Source organism: Bacillus rossius, chromosome 6 (assembly GCF_032445375.1).
Source record: "Bacillus rossius redtenbacheri isolate Brsri chromosome 6, Brsri_v3, whole genome shotgun sequence".
Classification (NCBI taxonomy): domain Eukaryota; kingdom Metazoa; phylum Arthropoda; class Insecta; order Phasmatodea; family Bacillidae; genus Bacillus; species Bacillus rossius.
In genome coordinates, this window is record NC_086334.1 from 20,480,188 (window position 1) to 20,507,070 (window position 26,883).

Here is a 26,883-nt window from a genome sequence, read left to right on the forward strand (position 1 = left end):
AATTTTTTGTTACTGACTCCTGACAATATCTAACAACATGTCTTCATCTACCTACTTGTGGTTTGTGTTTAAGTTGAATGTCGATTAAAATAGATTTATTTTTATTGATATTTTAAAGAAAATTCTAAGTTTTTACAGTGAATTTAATTTTTTTTTCTTAATTTGTTTAGAACTATGTAAAATTAGAAGCCTGGTTCGGAGCATTGATTTATAATTCATTATTACAAATATGACTAGTGTTTCCGCCAAGAGACATTGTGAGAAGAGTGGAATGAATCCCTTGGGTCATTTAAAATCGATGCATCGATTGTTTTTTAAGATGTGTTAAGATTTTTGTGGTTATGTGAATCGAATATGACAGTTTGTGTTGTGTTGTTGGATTGAAAGGTGGGGTAGAGTGTTTTCGTTGACTTGACGTTTGATATATTTTGTGGAATTATTTTATACAGAGCGTATTATTGCAGATGTTTGATTAATCCTAGTCTTAAAGCGATTACTAGGAAATGTTGAATATCATAAAAACATATAGCTGATGAAATTGTTAAGAGGGTGGTAATCTAGGTAAGTTTCAAGTCACGATGCTTCTTGATTGTGTTATGGTATTAGATTTTTAGAACTTTATGGTTAAACCATGACATTTACAATGACCTACATGTACCTATTTTGTGTCCTTGGATTTGTTGCGTTGTTGTGGGTCTAGGAGGACCAACTATGCAACCAAAAACATGAGAAGGTAAACGATACAGTCGGATTGGTGGCCAACAGAAAGAGAGTAGCATTCATTCCTGGTGAGGATGAGGTGAGAGTGGAATTGGCTTCAGGGAAAGGCGTAATTGTTTTATATCATGTATCCAAGTTTACCCCTTGACACTGATGGAATGATCCTGTATAATTGATCCTGTGGAACATGATACTTGCTGTTTTAATTTATTACATCAGAAGATCCTGACTAAATAAAAATAAATCATATCAGGTCTTGTGATAAATCGTTGTTTTATCTAAAGTTGCTAAATGTTTTTCAACATGGCTTTCTAAAGGCAAATAAGTAAAGAATCATCACTTGTTGGATTTATTGATTTGGTTATTGATGCAGTTTCCAAATAGTAAGAATTTTTTCCTTAGTGATGCAGCCTTAACCAAATGATAGGTTACTTTAATTTCAAGGCCAACAGCGAGATATAACTGTAGGCTGTATAGTATAACTATTAATTCAATGAGAAACTAGCCATGAAAGAATATCAGAATTATTTGAATGCTTGCATAGTTTGGTGTATTATCAGTTACTTTTCAGTAAGTCATTTGTTTGCTTTCACAAAACTTTGACACCTTTTTCAGGCAATTTTTGTTTTGCTCACGTTCAAGTTGATCATTTGACATTAATAGGACATAAAAAAAGCTTAGACAGGGGTTGGCTATCTAAGCAACATATTCCACATATTACATATTGTTGCATATTACACATTTACCCAAGTATGACTTCACAAAACCTTTAAAAGGCACCAAGGATTCATGGAAGTATATGAGGGCTGCTGTCATGATTTTGTAAGGATACTTTCAACTTATAGGAAGTTCAACAAAAATGGCTGACAACCTTTAAAATGCACTTTTCAAGGATCCTTGGGCAATTATTTCATATCATGGATCCAATTTTACCTTTGGATCCTAATGACATGATGTGGTATACATTGATCTTGAGGTACATGATGATTGCTGTTTTAATTTAGTATGTCTGGACAAATAATAAAAACCAGAATATCACAATACAAACAAAATATGTCGATGTCTTGAGGAAATTTTTTCCTGCATACACATTTTACGATCATAATTCATCGTCGTATCACAAGTTTTTTATTTCCAGGAGCTTTCGATATCCTAAAATGAAATGGCATCACGTGCCATAGCTTCTTTGTATTCAGGAATGCTATAACTTTAACAGACATTGTTTACTTGTTAATAAAATAATATTATAGTGTGTTTGTAAATGTGTTTTGGGCAGAGGTGTCGACCGGACCGACGTTCACGAGGAGGTAAAAATTCAATTAGATATCAAAAGTGTAAACGAAACACAATTGATGGAAACATTATCTTACGAAATATAGCAAGGTTATTTGATCGGTTTAAATTATTTTAAAAAACTTTGAATTTGGCAGATCTAGGTACAACGGAAGGTTTTTTTGAAACGTTTGTTAGAACTTGGCCTGTGTTTGCCCGACCCAGCTTGGAAACGGAATGAGATGTGCAGCTGAAGGTGGCGGGGACAGGGGGTGGCCATGATGTCGGCGGTGGTGCCGGGCGGAGCGGGGCCGGACGCGGCCCACTATGAGCTGCGGCAGCGGCTGCTGGCAGAGCTGCTGGACGCGGTGAAGCAGTGCCAGATCAGGTTCGGGGGGCGCACGGAGCTGGCCACCGACGCAGACCCCCGGGTGGCGGTGCTGTGCGCTCGGCTGGAGCTGGCCCTGGCCCACGGCCTGCGCCCCCGCCCGCTCTCCAAGGGCGGCTCCGCTCTCAGGTTCGCCTCGCTAACCAGGCTGGGCGAATAAAAATTGGAAAAGGCATTTTTTTTTTGGTTGTAAATTTAAGTGTGTTGTACCCACAAGTTTATTTTAAGATACAATATTATCCTGATTTAGCTATGTTGAGAAGCTCCAGTGTAATGTTAGTGATGTGCAAAACATTTAGACAAAACATTTTTTAATTGAAGGTTATTATTAGTTATACCATATACAGTTATATCGTCGTTTTAGTAATTTATTTCATGCTTTACACTCATAACTGTTCTCTGTGCAAAAGCAGTGTGCACATTCAAAAGTACTTACTACATGTTTTGCTTGCCTTATGCAAATATCGGTGTTTGTGATAGGTCATTAATGCAGGAAGTTATCATTTGCATAAGATGTATATGGCATCTCAAGTATGTAAACAATTATTGGCATTGTAAAAAATTAGCTATTCAGTATGGAGAACTCAAAACATCTTGTTTTGCTGTTGGTAAGAAACCACAATCAGAAGAAAATGTGTTAGTGTATGGAGGTGTTAACGAACTTATGTTCCAGTAGCGTGGTAATAATTTTCTACTCTTAGGCCATGTAAAACTTTTTTAATGTCAAGGCTGTCTGTCCTTTCCGTAGTAGTAAATAGATATTAGAGATATGTACATATTAATCTTTCATGTAATTATTGTATTTTGAACAAATTTGGGCAATTAATCTAAGGCCTAACCATGTGCTGCAATGCCTCTAGATGCGTACCTATCTTTATTCAACCAACTCTGGCTGCAAAAGTATTAGATGATTGTAATTTATAAATACACTACCAGCTGTGAGTAACAAAGAAAGCTGGACTGAAGTGTATTAGCGAGTGCAGGAGTTTTGGCACTATGTAATGAGTAGAGGGGATAAGACCAGAGGTGAAAACTAGTAATGAGGAGGTTTAGTGTCTGTCCATCAGCAAGTTTTGTATTGTACCCACAAGTTTATTTTAAGATACAATAATATACTGATTTAGCTATGTTGAGAAGTTCCAGTGTAATGTTAGTGATGTGCAAAACATTTAGAAAATGTTAATTTTTTAGTTGAAGTAGGTTATTATTATCTATACCATATACAGTTATATCGTCAGCCTAATTAACTCCGTGTGGATTCTTAATGTAAAAGCTTCATGTAAGTATTTCTTTAAAGTAAGCACATATGTGTTTATCTTGCCCTGAATTATGTATTAACTAGCTGTGTTAAGTAGGTAACTTGTTAATGGGTTCAATTTCTCTGTGGCAAAGTATTCTTGTGCTTTCAGATCTTACATATCTACATCACTATAAAGTTAATTGATACTTACAGTATCATCACCATAATTAGTAGGAATAAATATAATATTTTAAGTGTATATCTTGTATTATATTTAAACCAATAATAATAATAAAACATAATTAAAACTCAAAACATAGGCAGCAAGCTAATCACTATTGTTATCACTATTGTGGTCCATGTCACTGTGTTTGAACTTTTTAAATGGTTTTTAATGGCTATTTACTTAAGAACTGTGCTGTGTTATGAATTGAAGTGTTTCCTATTTTTAATCCAATATATGGACTAACTCTATTAAAATCTTATCCAAATCTATGAGTATCAATGCACCAAAACTTTCACATTTCTAGGTTTCACTCAATGAACATTTAAACTGAAGAGTTATGAGTTGTTCATATTTTTGCAACGAGTGGGTAGGTTGTGATTTTATTTCTCCTGTTAACTTAATGTTGGGGAAGTTAGGGAGCTGACAATATTCAATAGTAATCGGGAAGACCTTGATTCGATCATGCTGTGTAGTTGACACCCCAGCCGAGCGGGCGTCTCAACTCGGAACCGTGTGTTTGTGCCAGGCAGGTGACCGAGATAGTGTCGAGCAGCCTCCACCTCGGCCGAGGCTCGGGCGCGGATCAGCAAGGTGAGATCGCTCGGTTAGGGAGGACGTTGGCATTTAAGCTCCACTGTCAATGTGTGTTAGTGTGATATATCACTAGTCAAACATAAGTTGTTTCAGTGCAATAGAGGTGTTTGGCAATCACACATACTGGGTTTATGTTACTTCACTTTGTGGGTGTGCAAATTACACAGGTCTGTGAAAAATGTTTTTTGAAAAGTTTTTTTTTTGTTAAATGGTTAATATTTGTTTTAATTGTCTTAAAACACAAAAGTAATAGAAAACTGTATTCATATGATATATACGTACCACGTCACATTAATTATTATTATTTAGATATAGTATTTGAATATGAAAAAGAACAAAACAAAAATTTAATAAAATGAATGAGAATCTTTTTAGAATATTTTATAAAGTTTTATTGAGTCTATAGCTATTAAAATACAACATTAAGGTATACACAAAGAAAACAATAATATCGTTTTCTTTTTGAAAAAAAGCTGCGTTTTGTTGGTTTTCGTTTATGAATTTTTTTATTTCATCTCTGTGTATCATCCAGCAATAGCCTGCCATCATATTAACGTCCCAACGGCCTTGATATCTTCGTTCCATCTCTTTTATGTCCTGATAAAACCATTCACCTTGTTCTTCACTGTAGTTGCCTAGATTTTTTGGGAAACCATCAACGTGAGACTTCAAAAAATGAATTTTCAGACTCATATTACAGCCTAAATTTTTATAGGCATTTAACATTTCCTGGACAATATTTTTATAGGAAGGATCTTTTGTGTTGCCTAGAAACTTAGATACAACATTTTTAAAGCCATGCCAGGCATTTCGTTCCCAGGTTGTCATCACTTTTTCAAATTCTGTATCCCTAATCTGTTTCCTGATATCAGGTCCCATAAATATTCCCTCTTTCAACTTCGCATCACATAAGCTAGGGAAACATGAACAAAGATAACTTGAAAGTACATACGTATTTCCATCTTGCGGTAATGCCTTTACGAACTGTTTGATCAAACCAAGTTTGATGTGAAGTGGTGGAAGCAATATTTTTTTGGGATCCATCAAGCTCGGATTGATGACATTTTTTACTCCAACTTTCAATTCCATTCTAATTTTCCAATCAGTTTTTTTCCAATGTAAAAATATGATTCAAAACTTGAAAACCAGAAACTCAAAACTCCTTTAACATAAGGTTGTAGGTTGGAAAACTGCCAACAAAAGGCCTAAAAAAATAATTCTCTCTCATGATAATTCTTTCTCTCTTGTGACTTAAATAAAACTTTTTAACAGAAATTTAGTCATTTTGAAGCTTCAAATAAATGCAGATGTGAAAAACATGACAAGTAACAAACATCACTGTCTGGGGACATCTCGAAAAAGTGAGGAATTAAGAATAAGAAATTGAACATAGGAAGCTTACAGAACCAGGTTGCGAGGGCGATACCAAAAAAATGCTCCAGGGAAGAAAAAAGGGTCCAGAGGGCAAATTGTTTTTATAGGAAATCACATAGGGAGAGGCAACATGAACTGCAAGGAACTACTAGCAATCACAAGGGCAGCATGCCGGGACGCGGCGGGCAGGCGAACGTTACCCCAAGGAAAAAGAGCACTCTGAGGCTATCACAGAACATCCAGTGAAGAATGGGAAGGCTCTGACTGAATCATTGTATACTAACTATGACTGTGCCCTTAAATATATATAATATGTAATAATTTATATAATATATCATGTATGTTATAAATGAAAATTATGACAGTAAATAAAGAAAAAATCAGAGAAAACCATAAAATTAAATTCAAAAGGCAGTCAAAATTTAGCAAAGTTTTATGAATAAATTTAAAATAAATGTTTATGTGACAAAGTTACATAATTTAAAATTTAAAAAAAAATTGGGCTGGATCTAGGTACAGCAGAGTAGTAAGAATTCAGTTTTTATTTAGCTTTGTTAGTTGTCGAGGGTGTTAATGCACATTAAACCATTAATTATTATGTAGTGTTCATATACCTTTGTTTTGACTGACTTTGCTCTCAACTATTGTGACATTGTGAGTGTATGATGTATTCACATTTGAAAACTTTTTTAATGATTTTGTATTATTACATGAAATCCATTTATATGAGTTATTGTTGTTGATATATTTTATTAAGTCTAAGCAATTCAGAAAATATTTATTCCTGATAATTAGAGACCTGTAAAATTCGCGGATTCATTTCGCGATAGGATAGAGTCCAAATACTTTTGACATTATTTTGCTTCAGTGATTGGGCCACAGTTTATCTGAAGGACTCTGGGCCAGTGAAAAATCTTTAACAGAAGAATTAGCGAATCACGATCATTCCAGTCAACAGGTGTTAAAGAGTCGGTAACCAGTCAGCAGATGAAATTTGCACGAGTGCGTAGAGGATCATGGAGTCTATCCTTTAGGGATTTGAAATCGCGAATTTTACAGGTCTCTACTGATAATGTACTTAACTTTGCAACACAACACACCCATTGTTAATCCACGATCAGTACTTGCATGTATTTGCGATGGTGAAATGCCGGAAGTTGTTTTGAAGCAGTGGCTGTGTGCAGTGTTCTGGCACTACGTCCACGAGCACCTGACGCGCCACGAGATCGAGCGCTACCTCATGCTGAAGAACGTGTGGACGGACTCTGGCCGGGGCCGCGCCTGGCTGCGCTCCGCCCTGAACGAGTGCTCCTTGGAGCGCTACCTGCACAGCATGCTCGCCAACCCGGCCCACCTGCGGGTCTTCTACGAGGACTGGGCCTTCCTGCTGGACCAGGAGAAGAGCAGCATGCTGCCTGTCATGGCGGCAGGTCGGTAACTGTTTGCCATCGCACTGAAGATTAGGAGATACGACACAGGCTGATGCTCGTCTTCTGCACGCGAGGCTAACATTGGCTTTTACAAGCTAGGCCGAGCCTACTAAATACTCATATTTTTTTTTTTTTGCACTAACTATTTCATAGGACAGTCTGAGAAGTTACAAACATCTGTTCTTGTCGTGCAGGGCTGGGCTCCATCTTGTTTGCCATCAGCATCGACAATACTGACCTGAACCAGGGCGTGAGTTGCAATGGTGGTTCGGATCCTCTCATGGTCCCCAATCTGACCCGCTCTGAGCCAATCATCGCGTCCTCTGCCCCGGGTAAGTTCACCTTCAGCTTTACTTGTGCATTTAATTGGAAGGTGGTTTACCTCAATTAAAATACCACATATTAAAATAATTATGTTTTTGTGTTAAAATGTCTTGGATTATGATGACCAAAATTATTAAAGTAGCTACCAATGTGTTAAATGGTATGCTTGTCCATTGCATAAACAATTTGTATAGTGTTATGAATACAAGTGTTATAGGAAAGTATTGGTCGACAGACCCGGGGCCCAAGCGGCGCAGCGAGTTGCGTCGCCGGAAGAAGATCCCCACCCACATCATCTCCTTCGACAATGAGGAGCTGGAGAGGGGGGGCATAGGAGCATCCAGCAGCGCTCCCCCCACCTGCCTCAACTCCCCCGCCCCCGATAGTGCGGTCCAGGTCGTGCTGGAAGCCGTCGGTGCGGGCGGCTGCGATCAGGCTCAGGTGAGTTCGCTCCTCGTTGTGTATGCAGCCAACCTCGAGTAACAACTTACATTCAGGATATGCTTGTGCTTCAGGAACATATTTGGGAAACTTAATTTTTTCAAAATTGTCGCTGATTTAAAAATATTGTTGTATTATAAAAGATTAAAATTAAAAAAATTCAATTTACAATAATTTATCGAAAAACATTTTGTGATATTTTATTAACTGTACATATCAATGTGAAATTACCAAAATAACCTGAAAAGATACAAATGGAGAGAAATGAAACTTGAAGATTTTACAATTTTATTTTTATTTCTTTCTTTTATGATTTGTAACAAAATGTGATTAAATAAATAAAATGAAGTAAAATTACATGATAAAGCTTTTTATTTGATAAAAAAAATGTTAATTCAGACAAATATTTGAATAAATTCTTGTAATACTTTTTATTGTCAACATATTTTGTCTACCTTATAGTAGGAATTCAAAATTAACTCTTACCTTGCAAAGCTTCTTTTGAACTACGTATAAATTTTTTAGTCTAGGGTAAGATTTATGTTGCCACAGAAGTAAACATGCATGCAGATAGAGAAAGTGCCCTAGCTTGTCTTGTAGAGGTACGAGTTGCTTGGTTGATGAGAGTCGATGGTTCTAGCAGCAGTAGTAGGTAAACACACTACAGTTGGCACTCAATTGCAGGCTGCTGAAGAGGAATGCATTGGCTCCACTGAGATGCGGATCGACCGTCCATTCACGGATCGTCCTCAGAAAGGATCTTCTCGTCTGAAGATTGATTGTTCATCTGCACCTGGGAAGGAGTCCAGGTAGAGATGTCAAGATGTCAGGAGAGGATATGAACTCATCTGATTATAGTTGCTGTTTTTGTGTTCAATGCATTTTTTTAAATTTTGAGTTTTTTACACATAAATTTTTTGAGAGCTTCTAGAAAACCATCAGTTCTGAGATATTAAATATACTCCTCACGAAATTTTTTAAAATTTTAACGAACTTCATTAGAGCGAACAATTCATTACTACAAACTATGCCTTTGGTCCCGCCAGACGTCCATATAACATAACGTAAAAAAATTTCACTACGAATTTTCTCGCTCTAATTTTTAAAATATTCTATAAATATTCATTTGGATGAACACTTTTCTGCCCGGCACGGTAAACGACAAACGGATAAAATCGTCGCCATTCACCCACAAACTGCCATCTTATTAATTTTTATACGCGCCATAGATGACTGCAATGGAATAGTGTTGAAATTAATGCACAAAACTGGTGTAGCGACTATAGCGCTGCATTGTAGTATTCACTGACATTACTCTTTGTTCTATGCTCGCACGACGTGTTTAACCGATGCAAAATTCTACATCATAAAGTATTGCTACACACACATCTCTGATCATTTCCTTGTTTATTGTTTGAGAAACGGGAAGCCTACAACTCACGTAGTTTCGGTTCCCTACCACGTTCGTGCAACTTCGGATTTCTCTCAAAAATTGAAATTAAAAAAATCGAAGGATTAGGGGTCAGTCACAACATGCTTGTTTTCATTGGAAACTTATGATTTAGCGGCTGAAGTAGCGTTAATACCAAAACGCAAAACTTAGGAAATCTTCGGAAATTCTTGCAGGGAACCGAAACTACGTGAGGTGTAGGCTTCCCTTGAGAAACGTGGCTATACTATGAGTATAACTTTTTTTACATGTGTCGGGTCCATTTGTTTTTATAGTTTAAAAAACCGTACTACTGAACATGTCTTCTAGGTAACGAAAGGCGATTGATGTGAAACTTGAAATGTTAAAAGCAGTAGATAAAGGAAATAAAAAGACTGATGTGGCTAAAAAGTTTGGTATCTCCAAATCAACATTATCCACAATTCTCACCCAGCGATCCAGTTTGGCAGACAATTAAATGTAAAAAATTTTTCCTAACTTTTAAATTTTATATTTTTCATTTATTACAGCATTTTTGCAAACAGCTTGTCTTGATTCCAAAGGTAGGCTTACTGCTTTGGCAAACAACTTACCTACGTATTTCTGTATTGTACATATACATACTAGTATGTATGTATGTAGTATGTATCTTGATCCCAAAGTATAGCTGTTGAAGTAATTGATGCTTGTACCACTCATATTGGTATAAGATTTTCTACTTTGTTTTTTAACAAGATCGAGTTTGTCTCTAGTGAAGTGCATGGAGTGTTTCTCTATGCAGTGTTTGAGTGGCTAACTTCCTAACTGCGACAAGTGCTGGCCAACAGGAACCAAGCGCAGACACTCACCCCGGTAAACAACGTGAGTGTGGGCGAGCTGATCCCAGTGTCCTGCGGCGATGAAGCACATTCGGAGGAGGACTCCTTGTCTGTGCCCAGCTACTCGGAGGTCAGTCTGAAGTCCATTGTCTTCTCGTGGTACAACTTGATGAGACAGGTGCCCTGATAGTAAAGTTGTTAAAGCAGCAAATTTTTAATGCTCATGTGTGTAGTAAACAACAACATTCTTTTAAAACTATAAAATGGGTGTGGTACTTTCATTGAGTGGTGTGTTGACGTTCCTTTCACTAAGGTGATTCAAGTTTGATTTCTGGGTGGAATGACCCTGAATCTTTTGCAAGTAGTAAACTTTTTAGATGTTGTAGGTGAGCCTTCCATTTCCCCCACCCATTATCGTATCATCATCACTCATCTGTCATGATCCAGTGTCGAAAGACATTCAGCCTGATGCATTCTTTCATTTGTTAATTCATTATTTTGTTTATTTATTAATTGTGTATGAAATGTTCTATACCTGAAAATATTTTAGGTAGAGACGGACAGTTAAATTTTTTTTTTGGCCACGAATTTAAGCTGATCATAGTTACGTTTGTTTAGATTTTGAGTTGTTCAAATAATAATTTACTGGTGAAGCTGGCTTGAGTTGCCTTATGTAATGTAATGTGTAACGAGACGGTACGTGCAGGATACAGACTGTGCGGCTGCAGCCTTGCTGGCCACTCAGAAGCTGCTGCAGACCAACTACATAGACTTCCATCCAACAGCCGACAGCAGTCGGCCAGTCGTCGACCTCGGCACTTTTGTAAATGGCGAGCTCATACAAGGTGCGATGCTTCAAGTTTTCAGAACATGTGTCTATAAAGAATTATGTATTATCTTTAAAATTTCTTAACTTTGGGAAAATTTTCTCTCGTGTAAAGTGTATGCAAAAAAATAGTTCTTGTGAATTTGGTTCTAAATTTACACTTGACAACTAAGGGGTATTCCAAGACGTTTGGGTAAGGTAACGAATAAGCACTGTCTTTTTTTATTTACGACTGTTACCTAACTCACGGGCCCTATTCCAGAATGTGTCCAAACCGAACCCCAATAAGTTAACAGAAATGCAACTTTTAGTAAACGGTGCCCTGCACGAGGGTAGCAACTGGTTTCAACACATTCTAGTGAACATTTGGCAACCATTGATACAATTTTTATGGCAGCACCATTGCACAAATTTAATACTGTTCTAATTTATAAAGTACTTTTTAAGTTGTGATTTTTTCGTGTAATGGCGATTAAAGTGTAAAAAAGTATTATTCTAGGATAGTTTTACTACCATAAAGTTTCATTTAGTACACCAATATGTTTGGTACATCCCCGATATTAACGAAATGAAATATATGTGAGTTAATGGTGTCATACGCGTGTCCGCCATCTGGACGAAATCAAGGAAAAGGTGAGCTCAGCGCATGCAAGAAATTTAGGCAACTGATTAGACACCAAAAATCATTCCCTAAAAATAAGGGACTGGCTGTGTGTGTCCTATCGTGCACTAGGAATATTGTTAGGGGACAGGTGTATCATATTCAACACCTAAACCCTTATTTTTGTGTCTTGGAGTACTGGCCTTAAGACCATTAAAATAAAATAAAATAAAATAAAATATAAAAAAAAACTCAATACATATTTCTAAATGCAATTTTAAACTTTTTGGTTACAAAGATGAATATTTTACGTTAAAGTTACCGACGGCATGTGGCTGAAGTATTCATTATACCAGATGTTATGATACAAGGGAGTGGGTGGAGAGTCGCCAGGCACTTGGGCCTTTGAATATATATACTGTATAGAAGTCGCGAGTGGATAGGATTTACTCTACGTTTTTCAGGAGCGTACAATGAGCAGCTTGGAAACTTCACCGCTGCAGGGCGCTGCCGTAACGCCCTGTATCGTCTTAGGTTGTTATTTACACGTCAGAGCGCAGCACTGTCACACGCTGTCATTCCCCCGCACCCCTCACCCAACATTCACTGCAGCTCAAGGTCGTTCAACGGGAGTTTGTGCTTCACAAAACTGTAGGGATGAGAGGTGGGGTATAGGGTGGGTGGAGGACAACGGATGTTTGAGGGAGAGTGGGGAAGGGGTGTTTGAAGAGTTCGACACTTGTCCGCTAGGGACCACCACAAGTCGATGCCCCTAGAGATGGTGGCGATTGCGGCGGTGAATTAACCAACCACCTCAAACCGTATTAGAAATGTTAACCTGGGCTGGCGACTTCTGTACAGTATATATATTCAAAGCTTGGGCTGTGGTCCCAGGGGAGGTGCGAGAGGCAGTCCTGGCGCTGGTCACCTGCAAGGAGCGACTGCAGTCCGAGGCCGGCCGGCTCAGGCGCCAGCTGGACCAGGTGCAGGAGGAAGCCGTGGAGCTGAGGGCAGAACTGGAGGCGACGCGGCGACAGCACCGCGAGAGGACAGAGCGCACCGAGGCGCGTGTGCAGTCCTTGCTCAGGTGACTGCCTCGCCCGGGACACACACACACACTTGCACTGCTAGTTCCTTGGGGGCAACATACAATATTATTGTCAGTTCACTTGTGTAAGACGTTTCTTTTTTCTTCTGACAAGTGTGTGTACTCTTCTTGATTTTCAGCGCAGGATGTTATGGCTAGAGACCCGGAAAATTCGCGGGTTCATTTCGTGTTATGCTAAAATTCAAATAATTATACCTTAGTGCTTCTTCTGTCATTGATTCACTGTTAATATGGAGGTCTGAGGGCCAATTAGAGACCCTCACTCATAGAAGTGTCGAATCACAGGCCACCCATTCGAGACGACTCACAAGTCAGCAGCCAATGAACAGTTGGCATTTGCCCGAGTGTGTAGAGGATATTGGAGTCTATTCTGGAGGTCATTGAACCCGCGAATTTTCCGGGTCTATAGTTATGGCACTGGCCAACTACAAGTACAATGTCTGAACTCTGACAGGCAGTAATCAGATTTCGGTACTTGGTGGTCCATTCCAGTTTAATCTGCCCCTAAGTAGTCCTCAATCATGACTTGTTGCACGTGTAAACATCTGCGTGTCGCAACTCTGAACCATCATCGGTCCCTATTTCATGTTATACCGTTTTTTTTTAGAATCTGCTTAGTATGCAGGCTGAGTTAGAGATCTCGTATTGTCAAGAGAAGAAAGATACACATGATAACTTCAATATTTAAATAATAAATAATGTGCACTTTTAATTATTGAATTTTTTTGCTATTATTTTTGTGAAGAAAAAAAAAATATTCCCTCAGTAGTTCACAATTAAATATTGTTTGTTGTGTTGTATAAGTAAGAAAAGAATTTGAATGAGTTCATTGATTATAAATAGTAAAATTTAAAATTTTATCTTTTATTAAAATAATAATATAGTGGAAAAAGGAAAATGTATATTACGAATGCATAGCTGCCAACCATTACGGTTTTTCGGTAATTATTACGGATTTAACACCGAATTACGGAATTACGGAACATCGCTGGTGTATTACGGAAACGAGGCGTTGTGCTGCACGGAGACGGAAAAAATTCAGTTTCTGCTGTGCGGTTTCGTGAACGCAGTTCGAATACATCGCGTGGTTGCGCAAATAGCGGAACTAGTATGTGTGCGCATATACTATTGAAATTAGTAGATTAATTCTCGTGTTTTCAAATAGTAATGGGATGGTATTACGTCTGTTGTACGACAAAACTAGTACATATTCTCGGACTTTTCGTTTTTCGGCTACTTACATCACGATAATTTTTGCACGGTACTTTGGCTAACCTGTGTTTTAATTTTTTTTGAAAGCCATTTTTTTCATCATAGTGTTTTTGTCTTTCTACAGACGTGAAATTTTTTTTAATGTTTTTCGATAGTGTTTTGTTCTTCAGTGCCGGTTGTAGAAATGAAGCGTGTGACAGAACAAGTGTTTCTGGGGGGAAAAAAAGAACGCAATTCTTCAGAACTTTCGACTTAAACTATTCAAAAGAATGGCCATGCTTGTCGTCTTCAAATGTTTTGGAACACCACGCGTTTTGTAATGTATGCACGTGTGACTTTTCGATTGCACATGGTGGAAGGGATGACTGTAAACGGCATATTGAATCAAAGAAACATGCGGAACATTTTATAGCCATGACGATTAATATATCTATATCGTCGTTTTTTTCGCTACATCTGAAGAAACGAAAGTAACGAATGCAGAGTTATTGTTTACAAGTTCTTTTGTTTGTCTTCTGTTGTTTGTTTACAAGGAAGTTCTAATCCAACCAGGATAAAAGAAGCAAATAAAAAGACAGTTGTTCACAAGTTTAACTTTGAATACTTTGAATTGAAGGTTCAAACTTTCCAGTAAAATTATTGACATTTCTTACATATTCAGATGAATGTATTGTTCAAATAGTTTTTTTTATTCATTAATTTGGTTTGTATTCATATATACCTATAGGCCTATATTTTTCATTTTTTTTTTTGCATTTTATTTTCCTTGTTTTATCTTGTATGTGTCATAATTCCCCAGGAAACATTTATCGTGCATTATTTACGCGTACTTTTTTTTCTTCATATAATTGTCATTACTGATGGGTGTGATTTGAGGTTGGCAGCTATGCGAATGGTTTAATTTGCCACGTAAGAAAGAGATGAAAGTTTCACTGAGCTATGAACGTCAGCTTGCAGAAAATTGACGCCCAAAAAAAAAAAAAATTGTAATTAGGTATAAAATTTTACCACAGCAGTGCTGTTAAATGAAGTTCGCTACATAGATACTACCCACTGCAGAGAACTGGGAACCTGTTGCATGAGGAATGCCATTGCTGTGCAGGGAGAATGAGCTGCTGAAACATCAGCTGCGCAAGTACGTGGCAGCAGTCCAGATGCTGAAGAAGGACGGGTCACAGGCTCACGAGGCGCTGTCCAGCCTGGAGGCTTCTCAGCCAAGAGATCAGGGCTCGTACCCTGACTACCACTACGAGGCACAGGAGTACGAGCGCAAGCTTATCCAGGTACGTTTTATAATATTAATAATTCAACAATTATTGTTTAAGCAAGTCTTTCTTGTTTTTGTTGCATGGCTGTGCATAATTCTTTTTTTTTTTTTTAATGTATGCTCATTCGAGTCTCTTTGTGAAATAGTGTAATAAATCCGACATCTATAAAAAAAAAAAAGCACAAAAAAAATTCCTGAAAAAAAACAGTAACAGTACTGGAATGAGTAAAAGACTAATTTCCAGAAACCTTTTGCTATCATGCTTTTATGCCTTGCTGTTTATTGTTACACAAAAATAGGCACATTCTTACAAATAGTGATCCATTTCATGTAATGTTAAATTTAGATTTTTATTTTTTTTAAAAAATGACCATGTGATAAAAGTAAAGTTCTAAAAAAATTGTATTACTAGATCTTGAAAAGTGTATTTAAAAATGAAACTTGTACACACACTGTAAACATTATACATATAGTTTTAAGTTGTGTAGATGTCCCCTGCTCTGGCATTAAGCATTGCAGTGAAATCTCTTTATAAAGTAACTCATTGTGAAGGAATTCTCACTTTTAACTATATATTTTAAGGTCCCAAAAATATGTTTTACTTTAGTAACAGTCCAGTATAAAGTACTTTCATTCTATTAAGTACTAAAAAGTTGGTACAGTAGAATCCTGCCGATGCGACCCCCCTCTGATGCGTCCATTCCGTTTATACGACCTTTTTTTGAGAAACCGTGAAAAATTTGAGCAGAGAAAGTCGAAAATTTGAGTAAAAACGGCTGAAAAACAAGTCTGTTACACTTTGTTGGGTGCTGTGTGTTCACGTTTATCTTGGCGAGCGCTGTACTGCAAGCAGGCAGGCATACAAAAGACGGCTAAAAATAGATACCACCCCTCTAGACTGTCCACGCTAGCCAATACCAGTAAACTGCGCGCATCACATGTTAGCACCTACGTGCGCATCTACTGCCGTCTCGGTCCCGTGCCTTTGTCTTACGACTGGTTAGTGTGATGTGATCTTGCCAGCTGCATCTCAGGTGTCACTGGCCACACAAAGCTGTGTTCACTGTGTTAACGACGTCGCCAGGTGTTTGGTTCTCGGCTATTTTTCTATAACATCGCTGACTTCGCACATGCGCAGCTAAACAAAAAAAAATTGTGTGGAATTATGCTGTACACCTCGGATTTGCATACCCCGAACAATGGGTTCCAATAAATACTCGCGCCAAGTGAACTCACGTCACGCGAGTTCGGCTATGCTAGCCGGCTGGTGGTTATTTTCGTTCAAAACGTGGCGAAGGAACTTGTGTGGATCAGGTAGAAAACATTCGGCTATAAACGAAAGATATAAAAACAATGCTATCCTAAAATGCTGTGACATGTTTTTGGAGTAGATAATCACAGCGACAGACTGACAGGATGCGCTCCGTCAGCGATGTTTATTTTGACAGCTCAAGCAATTATCATTTCCACGGCCCTCCACAGCATAAAAAAAGAAAAAAAACACGTTGGAATGCAGACGGAAAAGTAACTATGCAGTAAAATAAATATATTTACGGCCCTGCTAAATTTTTCTATTCAATAAAATTTGAGGTATTAGTGATTTTTCAGCAGAAACTGCTGTGTGACTAATAAACAAATTGTATCATAATAACTTATAAAGTATTTATTAACGGCGAAGGACAGTCGTATAAGCCCATATAAATATTTATTTGACCGAGAATGGACTATACAACCTGGCTTTTGGCGCACGCTGTGTGGGAGGGGAGGAGGATGCTGACAGTTTCTCACGCAGAAGGTTGAAATAAGGGAGGGAATGTGTTGAAATGTTAGTTGGAAAAGGGGGGGAGGGTGTTTTTACATGGTTTGTGGCTCTGGGAGGGAGTAACCTTGAAGAATTAGCAGGGGATGGAGAGGTAAGCGCCACGTCACGTATGACGTCAAGCCGCCGCTACCGCCAGCCTGGCCGGACGAGTTTCTTATGCTTTCGCAGAAGCTACCACAGCGGCTTTTCGTGCGGGCGGGTAAGATAACATGTCAGCTGAGCCGGCTTTTCGTGCGATAGTAGACGTGCCGAGCTCGGCTAGACACTGCCCGAGCGGCATTCACACGGTGTATCCGACGATGCGGTGACACCCCGAATTCTCTATTGCGACCATTCCGTTTATAAGTTCGTTTTTCCGGAAACCGTGAGGGGTCGCATCAGCGGGATTCTACTGTATTTTGAGGTATGTTGTAATGAGATTCCACTGTAGGTGAATCCTCTCTTGCAGCAACTGTCCAGCAATACAGTGGATAGTTGTGATAGTTAGACTTTTGCAATTTTTTTTTTTATTCATACAAATTATTTACTTTTATAGAATATTTTTGTATTACTCAAAGCCTGGTGGTGACGGTTGGTCGGCGCTCCTCGGCAGGTGGCGGAGATGCACGGGGAGCTGATGGAGTTCAACGAGCGCCTGCACCGCCTGCTGCAGCAGAAGGACGCGGCGCTGCACCGGCTGCGGGAGGAGCTGGTGGACCTGCGGGGCCCGCTGCCGGACGACGGGGCCACCTCCGACGACGACCTCAGCGTCACCAGCGACTACGACACCAGCTCCCTGTGCGCCGCCGTCCGCGCCCTCGTCAACATCTGGGTGCCCTCCGCCTTCCTCACCGGCGGCTCCTCCGACGTGCACCACGTCTACCAGGTCTCGCTCCCGTGCTCCCGTCGCAGATGGTTGCCAACACGTTTCAAACCGTGGTTCAAACCAAATAATTGTATTTTTAATAGAATATATTAATTTGTTTTAATGAACGGTCTATTTCCACTCTAATAAAAACAAAAATTTTGCCATTTATGTTGCGCATGATTTATAGACACAAAAAATTATATAGTAATCAAGATGTTATCATTTAAATCATATAAATATGTAAGTTGTAAATCATACCCAACTAAACACGCCTCTAAAATTAAAAAAAATATTAAATAGATGATTCCTGTTCTGTGGGAAATCCCTGACTGTACTGTAAATACCAGTTCTGTGAGAAACACCCATTAGCGATGCATGTTGAGAATCATGGTGTAACCGGCAAAAACCCTTTGATTTTGTATAATCGTGGATACTGGAGCTGTAAATGTAACAGAACATCATCTTACAATTCAATTTGAGAACTTATGCATACTGTGATTATATTTAAGTAAAAAAAAAAAAAAAAAAAAAAACTAAGAATTAAATTTGGAAATATTAAAGAAGTTAAATTTTCTAAATTTGTCTAGTCAACTTAGTCATAAAGCTTTGGATGCTTGTGAAACTTTTACATGCTTATAAACTAAAATAAATTGCTGAATTCAAGTCTGGCTTAAAAATATGTTATAAACTTAGTATGTTTTGACTATTTCTAGGTTTATATTCGCATCCGAGATGACGAGTGGAACATTTACCGTCGTTACGCCCAGTTCTATTCCCTCCATAAAGAACTCAAGAAGCAAGATGCAGTTGTGGGCACCTTCGACTTCCCTCCAAAGAAAACGATAGGAAATAAGGTATCAGGCAGAGTTGTTCAGGAGTCGTCATTAGCCAATATCACTCTTCTCTGTTTGCTCTACCATTCTGGGCCAGGTCATGTAAGGTAGTTTTTTTGGTATTGTGAAGGGTAGAATTTGTTGCAAGGTTTAAAATTTAGTTTTCTGTCATGAATATTTGAACTAAGGTTGAACAAATATTAATACAATTGAATACATTTTAGCTGGTAACTGTGTACTGTGTTTTCTCGCATAATCGTCGCACATTTTATAATAAAATCAAGTTTGAAAAGTAGGGGTGCGACGATTATATGGAAAAAAAATTTGTTAGGTAAAGTTATTCATAAAAAAACCCGTTCATGAAAAGTACGTTTATTTAAAAAAAAAAGGGTGGAATATACAAGAGCATGCCAAACAATTTATATTAATAATTCATTAAACAAAAACCTTTCTTCAACTTTAAATAGAAAACCCAAACTGTAACACTAACTCAGGCAGCAGGCCACTTGAATCTGTGATGTGAACTAACGCGTAACTATTGCCGTAGTACACATTTACCACAAAAGAATGCAGGCCATCAAATGTAGTTAACTCGGCACTCTACAGAGATCGCGCGCTGCATGCAATCGGCGAGATATTGATATTCGACTACGTGCGCGCGCTGGCTACATGTTCATAAGCGGTACACTGCTGCGATGCAGACAATCAGATAAAGGAAATAACGTTTGAAAACGTCTTTAAAAGAAAATTTACATGTCAGACAACTTCGAATTTCCGTTAATTAAATAAGTAAGTGGTAATGTCTGAATAAATATTAGATTTCTACTTTTAAATACATAGTTTTATACGGAAAAGATACTTAAACTGGTACACCGCGGCGACGCAGACGATCAGATAAAGATAATAACGTTTAAAAACGTATTTCAAAGAAAATTTACACATCAGACAAATTTGTATTTCCGTTTATTAAATACGTAAGTGGTAATTTCCGAATAAATATTAGATTTCTACTTTAAATTACATCTTTTTATAGGGAAAATATACCTACACAAAGCGCTCGGCATCTAATAGCGGGACCAAAAACATCATTTGACGTTTAAGCGAGAAGTTTTTTCATCCCCATTTTGACGGCCGAAAATATAGTTGCGACGATTATGCAATAAAAGAGGGTATATAGAATTCTTAAATCACCTTTTAACTGCAAATCTCACAAACCTAATGATAGAGATACTGTGAACATTTCCCAGTTTTACCTCCGTACGGGCTGTACATTTAATGCAGATTTTTTGTTTAGTAACATGCACTACGACTATTAGGCAAATTTTTTCATTTTGGAAAAAAAAAAATTAACATTGCACTGTTTTTGAATATGTGTGTAAATAACTAGCCTGTCTTGTAAGTATAAATTATTTTATTTAAATATATCAGTAGTGCATGTAAAACATCATGAACTGACTTAGGATACATCTGCCGCCTGTCGGGCAGCTACCCGGCCGGCACAGGTAAGAGGGCAAGAGGGGAAAATCAGCCAAATACAATTAGCTGGAAAGTGACACACAAGTATAAAAAGTAGTATTCTTGGATCATAAACGATGAAAAGGAGAGAGACAATAACCAGTGCCATGTTTCTTACATGGCAATAAGCTGAAACACAGACCATAAAAACTTCACTTGCGTTTTACTGAAGACAAATATATGACTTGACCCATGTTAGAGGGCAACCCTTGCGGTGAAATGTTAGATTTTCTTACCCAGATGATGCCATCCGTACGCAGAGGTGACCCTTGTGGTAAATACAGTATTTAATGGAATAAACATTGTTACAATTAGTGTCCCGTATTAATATTTATTTCAGATTGGAGATTGTGTAGGAGTGCCCATAAAATTTCTCAACATAAATAGTACTTATAACTGTATGTGAAAACTTCGCAGGTGCCCACAGTACTTTGAAAAAGTGTGAATCTAGTGTTGCATGAACCTAGTCTGAAATGTCAACAGAAGTTTGGCACAAAGTAACTTAAGAGGAGTTTTAGATTTGCATGGTTCTTTTCATGTATGCTTCAAAATGAAGATATAAAACCAGTCAATAGATTAGGTTCTTCTAGTCTGTCATCTTTCTTCCCCCCCCCCCCCCCCACCCACCATTTAAATGGATGTAAAATTGGCTCCAAAAATCTATCTTGTTTTTAAAGACAAATGAAATGTTATTCGTTCAAATTATGTTCCTAGAGATTTTATGTAAATTGTTGTTGGAATAAAATTTGTAGCCCCAAGGATTGATACAGTTTTTGCTGTATGTAAAGAAAAAATGGGTAAACCTATTGATATTCCACAAAGGTGTTGTTAATGATTGTAGAATATGGAAGTGTACACAAAGTATGGAAACATCTCTAAGGCAGTATGATGCATGTGACTTAACTGCGTGTTCCAGGACTCGAGGTTCGTAGAGGAGCGACGCAGAAGGCTGCAGCACTACCTGCGCTGCATCATGAACCACTTGGTGCAGACAAACATGGATCTGGCCACGGCACCGGACAAAGACTTGCTCATATCACTGGTGCCATTCTTTGGGTGAGGGTGCTGCATTGTTACTGCTGTAGCATGCTTCAAGACTATAGTGCATTAGCATTGTGTTTTGGGGGTTATTGACACTAGCTCTAGTCCCTTGTTTGCCAATCTACAATCTGAGGCCTCCCGTGAGTCTCTTACTCTGTTACGGGGGTGGGGAACCATAACATCTGCTTCGTGGCACTCTTAGGACTTGGTCCTTGTCATGAGGATGCCTGATATCCTTGGTCTCTTCAGTGAGTTTGGCAGTTTGGGGGCTCCCAGATCACTGTTATAGATTGGTTTACTGCCCACTATGCTGCTGCTACATCCTTCCTAGCAGCCTTGCAATGACCATCGGTTGCAGACTACAGCCTGACGACTCTCTGAGCTCATACTGTTCTCTCTCTCTGCGTCACAGTGGGCTAACATCGCTGCCGTGTGCATTGTAAGCATACGACCCCACGTTCGTTGTAGCCAATTAAGTTCTGTAAGCTTTCTTAGCCCCACGTTATGGTGCTAATTAATTCTGTACTATCCTTAGCATAAATAAAAACAAATAGTTAGTGGGATTGGGTGCCTTGTGTTATGATTAACATAACCTAGTGATAATTAGTACCACAATAAAATAAAAACATTTATTTTTAAAGAATACTCGACAAAAATAATATACATCAACACAGATTTTTCGAATATGTCCAAAATAATACAAATTATGTCAAAATCTACGTTCAGTTACGTTGGGCACATGTTTATTAATTTTCAAAAGTCTATTTATTATTTGCCTCTAGCTAGTCAGACACGAGACTCTGACTCCTAGGACTACTGGACCTGTGTGTGACAGTTTGATGAAATAGTTCGTTGTAGCTAATAAAATTATTGAAAATACATCAATCATTAATTTCGTGCATGATTTTAATAGTGTTCACTGTGGCAGAACTATCAATGTGCGGCGTAAACGTCTCTAAATGATGGTGCAGCCAGCCATACCTGAGTCCTGGTACAAGGGAATTTCTCCACCTTATAATTCGCGGCAAAGTCATCACCGTGCGCTGCCTTCATTTGCTGACGTCCGGAGTGATTCGTTCTCGCGTTGAGCTACACCTTTGTAGTTTAACACGACGCTGCTATGCTTCAAACGTCCAAATTCCGCACTGGAATTATCGCCGAATCACACCATATTCCAGGCATCAGAAGCACTTTTTTCTTACTATTTTAAATTTCACATTGTCGGTATTAGCTGACCAATCCAAACGTAGATGCTAGGCGTCATTATTACAAGCGACCAATTATAATGTTATTGTTTCGAACCACGGCCGAATGTTGATTTCATGTGTCAAGGCAACGTCCGAGGCCGCTGACGCTCGTGACCACGCCAATCAAAACACTGCAGAAAGTCCGGAAATGAAACAAAAACAACAAATGAGCATCAAAAACAGTTGCAGTGAACCTGTAAATACCATAGTATTACAGTATGGATTGTAAATTTTAGTGGGTTGTCTCCACCTGCGTGTTTCACCACTTCACAGAGTTCTTGTACGGTCGTCATATCTTGTTGCAGAGAGCTGTGCAGCGTGGAAGACAAAAGTAGGCGGAAGAGAGGGGTGTCCCGCAACCCGTTCTCACGCCTTGGAGGTAATGGCAACAGTCGCGGTGGTTCGCCTCAGTACACGGGTTTGTGAAGGAATACTGTAACAGTCTCTTGGTGGATGTTTCCTAATGAAGAGTGGAATCAAGTGTCTTGCTGAAAGTTTGTCTCAGCTGGTGCAACTATGAGAAGCATGGGTGCAGGTTCAAGAGCAGTCAGCATTTTGGAAATGTTTCTGTCTTGCTGTGATAACGTGTGGTAAGTTTCTGGCGATGAGTAATTGGATCAGCTCAATATTGTGTTTTAGATTTACTTTGTTATTAGTTTTATTGCTTGTAAGATTTTTTTTAAACCCCCATGAATATATAAGTTTGAGAAATACTCAGTGGTCCAATAAGATGTTCTCCGGTCTGTGATAAGGTTTTGTGACTAAGTTGTTATATTTGAGTGTGTTAACCTGTGTATGTTAAATGTATATTATTGAAATTTGTTTGTCATCGAATTTATACTCGAACAAATTTGTGTGATTAAGTTTATGGAGATTGTATTTTTGTGATGTTTTTCTCAGTGTTAAGGTGTTGTCAACCATTATCTAGTCCTTTCCATAACGTCCATATGTTTTATTGGTTCTTGCCACCAGACATATTACGACATTCCATCTCAGGAGGTGGCCTTATTTTTTCGTCTTTATCAAGCTCTGCATTTTTGATGCAATCACCATGTTTGCCAGAATTATGACGAATCATTATTTGGTATGAACACAATTTCTGGGTCTTGTTCTTATATGATTGAACAAACATTTTTATCACCCTAAAGTTAAAAGTAAATTTGTAGAAAATTGTTAGGTACTTACCTTACACTGCTAATATGAAATATTATACTTACATGAATTCAAAACCATTAAAAAAAAAAAATATCAGTGAAAATTTTTGGCTTAACATGTGTGAGCAGTGATAAGATTGGAGTGCATTGGTATGGGAACTTTCTTCTTTTGAAAAGTCTCGATCTTGTCTGAAGCTAGAAAATACAAAATAGTGTTTCTTACACATCCCTGCTATTTACCTCTTGGCTCGGTGCTCAATATTACTTTGAGCATGACAAGTGTAACACACTTGTCGCAGTGCTACTAAAGGTAGGGGTTGTAAGTGGAGTTGGTATCAAGCCATTGTTTAGTTGCTTGAAAGAAAGAAAGAAAGAAAAAAAACCATGTGGCAGTAAATCCTTAATGTTAGGATAGCAGAGATATTTCCTTTAATCAAAAAATTGTTCACTGTTAATAAGTACTTTAAACAGAAACCAAACCAATCAGGGTTCCTCTAGGCACGAATAATTTGTAAAATGGCGAAAACTCAAGGAAACTAAAAGATGTATTCAAAACCTGGGAGATTCAGGGAAATAGACAAAATGTTATAGTTTCTAGACTGAATTGGTAATTTTTTTAATACTAGAGGGTTTCTTTTATCATAAATTAATGGGTGGTCCAAAACATGTATTTTAATTATCAATTTCACGTCAGAAATAATCCATGAATCAACATTATATTAATGTTATGAATTTAGGCACAATCAAATGTTATGTTATTCACCTTGTCACAATATACAGTGCATCATATGTTTACATAATTATGTCCCAAAAATACATACAACTTTGTACTTGTAATAAGTTTTCCCTTTTAATAATGAGTTTAAATTTCCGAAAACTTCTTAATAGGGTTTTACTCTGTTTCAATTTTGTTAAATAATACTGGTTTTATGATACAGAGCGGTAGCTCTGTTCATAAAGTATTGATGGAAATGTTGGTCAAAAATGATATTTTGTTCGAGAAGAGTTCTTATGGTCAATTTGATGAATTGGTAATTTTTTTGATATATAATTTTATTATATTCATGTTATCTTGAAAGATATTTCGGTTGAACAGGAATCCTTTCAAGTAATTTATAAAAAAAAAAGTAAAACAGACTCAAATGAATTTAATATTATTTTGAGCACAATGGCACCATTTTGTATCAGAAAAAAGAATCTATTCATTAGTGTATGGTTATTTCTTATTTTATAATCAGCTTCATAATGTATGCTGGTAAATATGTTAGAATGACAGAGTTGTAATGGTACATATTCTTTAAAATGCCATTCCTGTATTTGTACTCCTTTAATTGTTATTAATAAATATGTTGTCTATAATCAAGACAGGTGTAGTTTAAAGAAATAATTTCTAGAAGAATTATGTATCTTATTTTTTTTAGTAATTGTATCACATTTAGTGATGTAAACCTTTGGGTTGCTGTAATAAATTTTGCCAAGCAAAAATTCTGATTTGTTATAAGTGTAATGTTTTCATTGATAAAAGAATGTGTGTGAGAGAAATTTAAATGAAGGGCACACTATACTTCAGTTTTTACATCTTCAAATCACAGTGGAACACGTCTTTGAATCAAGCACCACAAAATTAGTGATGTACAGAGGTTTAGCATTTTAGTATCGGTATCAGCTGATATTCCCAATTTTCTGGATTTCCAATGCAAGTTACCAACCAATACTAATGAACACACATGAAAAGTACAATTCTATCCTTTCAGGTGTCACCATCTTTTCAATTCACCTGTTTATAGTTCCGTTGGCATCTATCACTCTAACTTTTCTGTAATTCAAGGCTACACTTGAATGTTGGTGTAATAATTACCATATTTACCCCCATAAGGGTTGCCCATATAATTGTGGACATTAAAATCACCCTCAAAGGATAAAAAAAAAAGTGTTCTGCTGGTTTGTAAACATACCCCCCCTCCCCCGTTTTTTCATTTCCTCAAGAGAGGAAAGGTGGCAAGCTACTTTTTTTCACATTCTATAAAAACTTTTACTGCAGTCTATTGTTTTAGCTTGCCATAGTACACATTTTACGAGTTGGCTTACAAGAAGTCATTGGAAGCATTAGATGATACATTGAAAGACTTGAGAAATAATCAGGTTCAATTTAATGGAACATGGGCATTTCTATCCGGTGGCTCCAGGCAAATGCTTCCAGTTATAAATCTTTCAACATCAGTTGATGAATTAAATGCCTGCATGAAATATTCTACTTTTTGGAAAATGCATTAACAACAAATATGAGAGTTCAGCTTCAAACCGATCCAACAGCTGAAATATTTTCATGACAGTTACTCAAGGTCAGTAATGTCACTGTACCTACAAATCAAAAAGTAGGGGGAAAAACCTTCCCATCTAGTTTTTGCATTATTCTGAATTCAAAAGATGACTTAGTAGACAAGGTTGTCCAAAGCATCGAAACAAATTATTGAAAAACAAGGTTAAGCAGAAGAGAAATTCTAGTGGCTAAAAATGTCGAAATACATGATATGAACAACATTCTAACCAGAATCGCAGATAAAACTGCGACCTTCAAATCCAGCGACTCCGTGATAAACCAAAGTGAAGTAGTTGATTTTCCAAAGGAATTTCTTAATTCACTCGAAGTTACTGGATTATAGTCACACATTCTGAATTCTAAAATTGGGGTGGCTATTATATTACTCTGAAACATCAATCAGCTAAATAAAGCGCAAGGGCAATCTTTGCAAGTAAATGGTTTGAATTTAGAAAACAAATGCTTCTATCGTGGTCAATCAAATGTTGCATGCTCAAGAGTCAGTAAATCATCTGATGTTTATGTGGAAAATGGACAAACAAACAATGTAGTCCATCCACTAACTATAAAATAAAATAAAAAATATTTTATGTGAGAAAAAAATATACTTTTTCTTCCTTTCATTCCACAGCAATGCAATGCAGGATATTAAATCCTCTGTAAATCTGTGTTCGCTAGAGTACTTTGATTTACTTTCCTATTCATTTCATATAAGACTGCACTACAGTGAAGCATGGCTGGGTTTAGCTAGTAAATTAATAAAATATACATTTTTTCCCCCCCATGGAAACAGTTGTAAGTGCATTATTTTGTGGAGTTAACTATGTGTTTGTT

General features: G+C 37.6%; 1 protein-coding gene across 5 annotated transcripts; it reads left to right on the forward strand.

Annotated features, from left to right (window-relative positions):
• Window positions 1–146: 146 nt before the first annotated feature.
• Window positions 147–25,214, forward strand: LOC134532808 (sorting nexin-29). 5 transcript variants are annotated; one of them, XM_063369690.1, is made up of 16 exons: window positions 181–561; window positions 701–799; window positions 2,262–2,509; window positions 4,373–4,437; window positions 6,999–7,244; window positions 7,439–7,576; window positions 7,804–8,009; window positions 8,694–8,818; window positions 10,266–10,386; window positions 10,963–11,101; window positions 12,578–12,770; window positions 15,106–15,286; window positions 17,685–17,957; window positions 18,653–18,793; window positions 21,204–21,343; window positions 22,881–25,214. In XM_063369690.1, exons 3-16 carry the CDS (start codon window positions 2,271–2,273, stop codon window positions 22,999–23,001), a joined length of 2,328 nt encoding a protein of 775 aa, XP_063225760.1. In that variant the 5' UTR covers window positions 181–561; window positions 701–799; window positions 2,262–2,270; the 3' UTR covers window positions 23,002–25,214. The 5 variants fall into 5 exon arrangements, with proteins under 5 accessions (XP_063225762.1, XP_063225760.1, XP_063225758.1 ...); XM_063369692.1 differs by lacking the exon at window positions 701–799 and having other exon boundaries at window positions 147–561; XM_063369688.1 differs by lacking the exon at window positions 701–799 and having other exon boundaries at window positions 2,218–2,509.
• The last annotated feature ends 1,669 nt before the right edge of the window (window positions 25,215–26,883 follow it).

Coding starts and splice junctions, on each gene's coding strand:
- LOC134532808 (XM_063369692.1), top strand. CDS start 2,271: ATGATGTCGGCGGTGGTGCCGGGCGGAGCGGGGCCGGACGCGGCCCAC. Junction 7,577..7,803: donor CATCGCGTCCTCTGCCCCGG/GTAAGTTCACCT, acceptor ATTGGTCGACAG/ACCCGGGGCCCAAGCGGCGC. Junction 10,387..10,962: donor CTGTGCCCAGCTACTCGGAG/GTCAGTCTGAAG, acceptor CGGTACGTGCAG/GATACAGACTGTGCGGCTGC.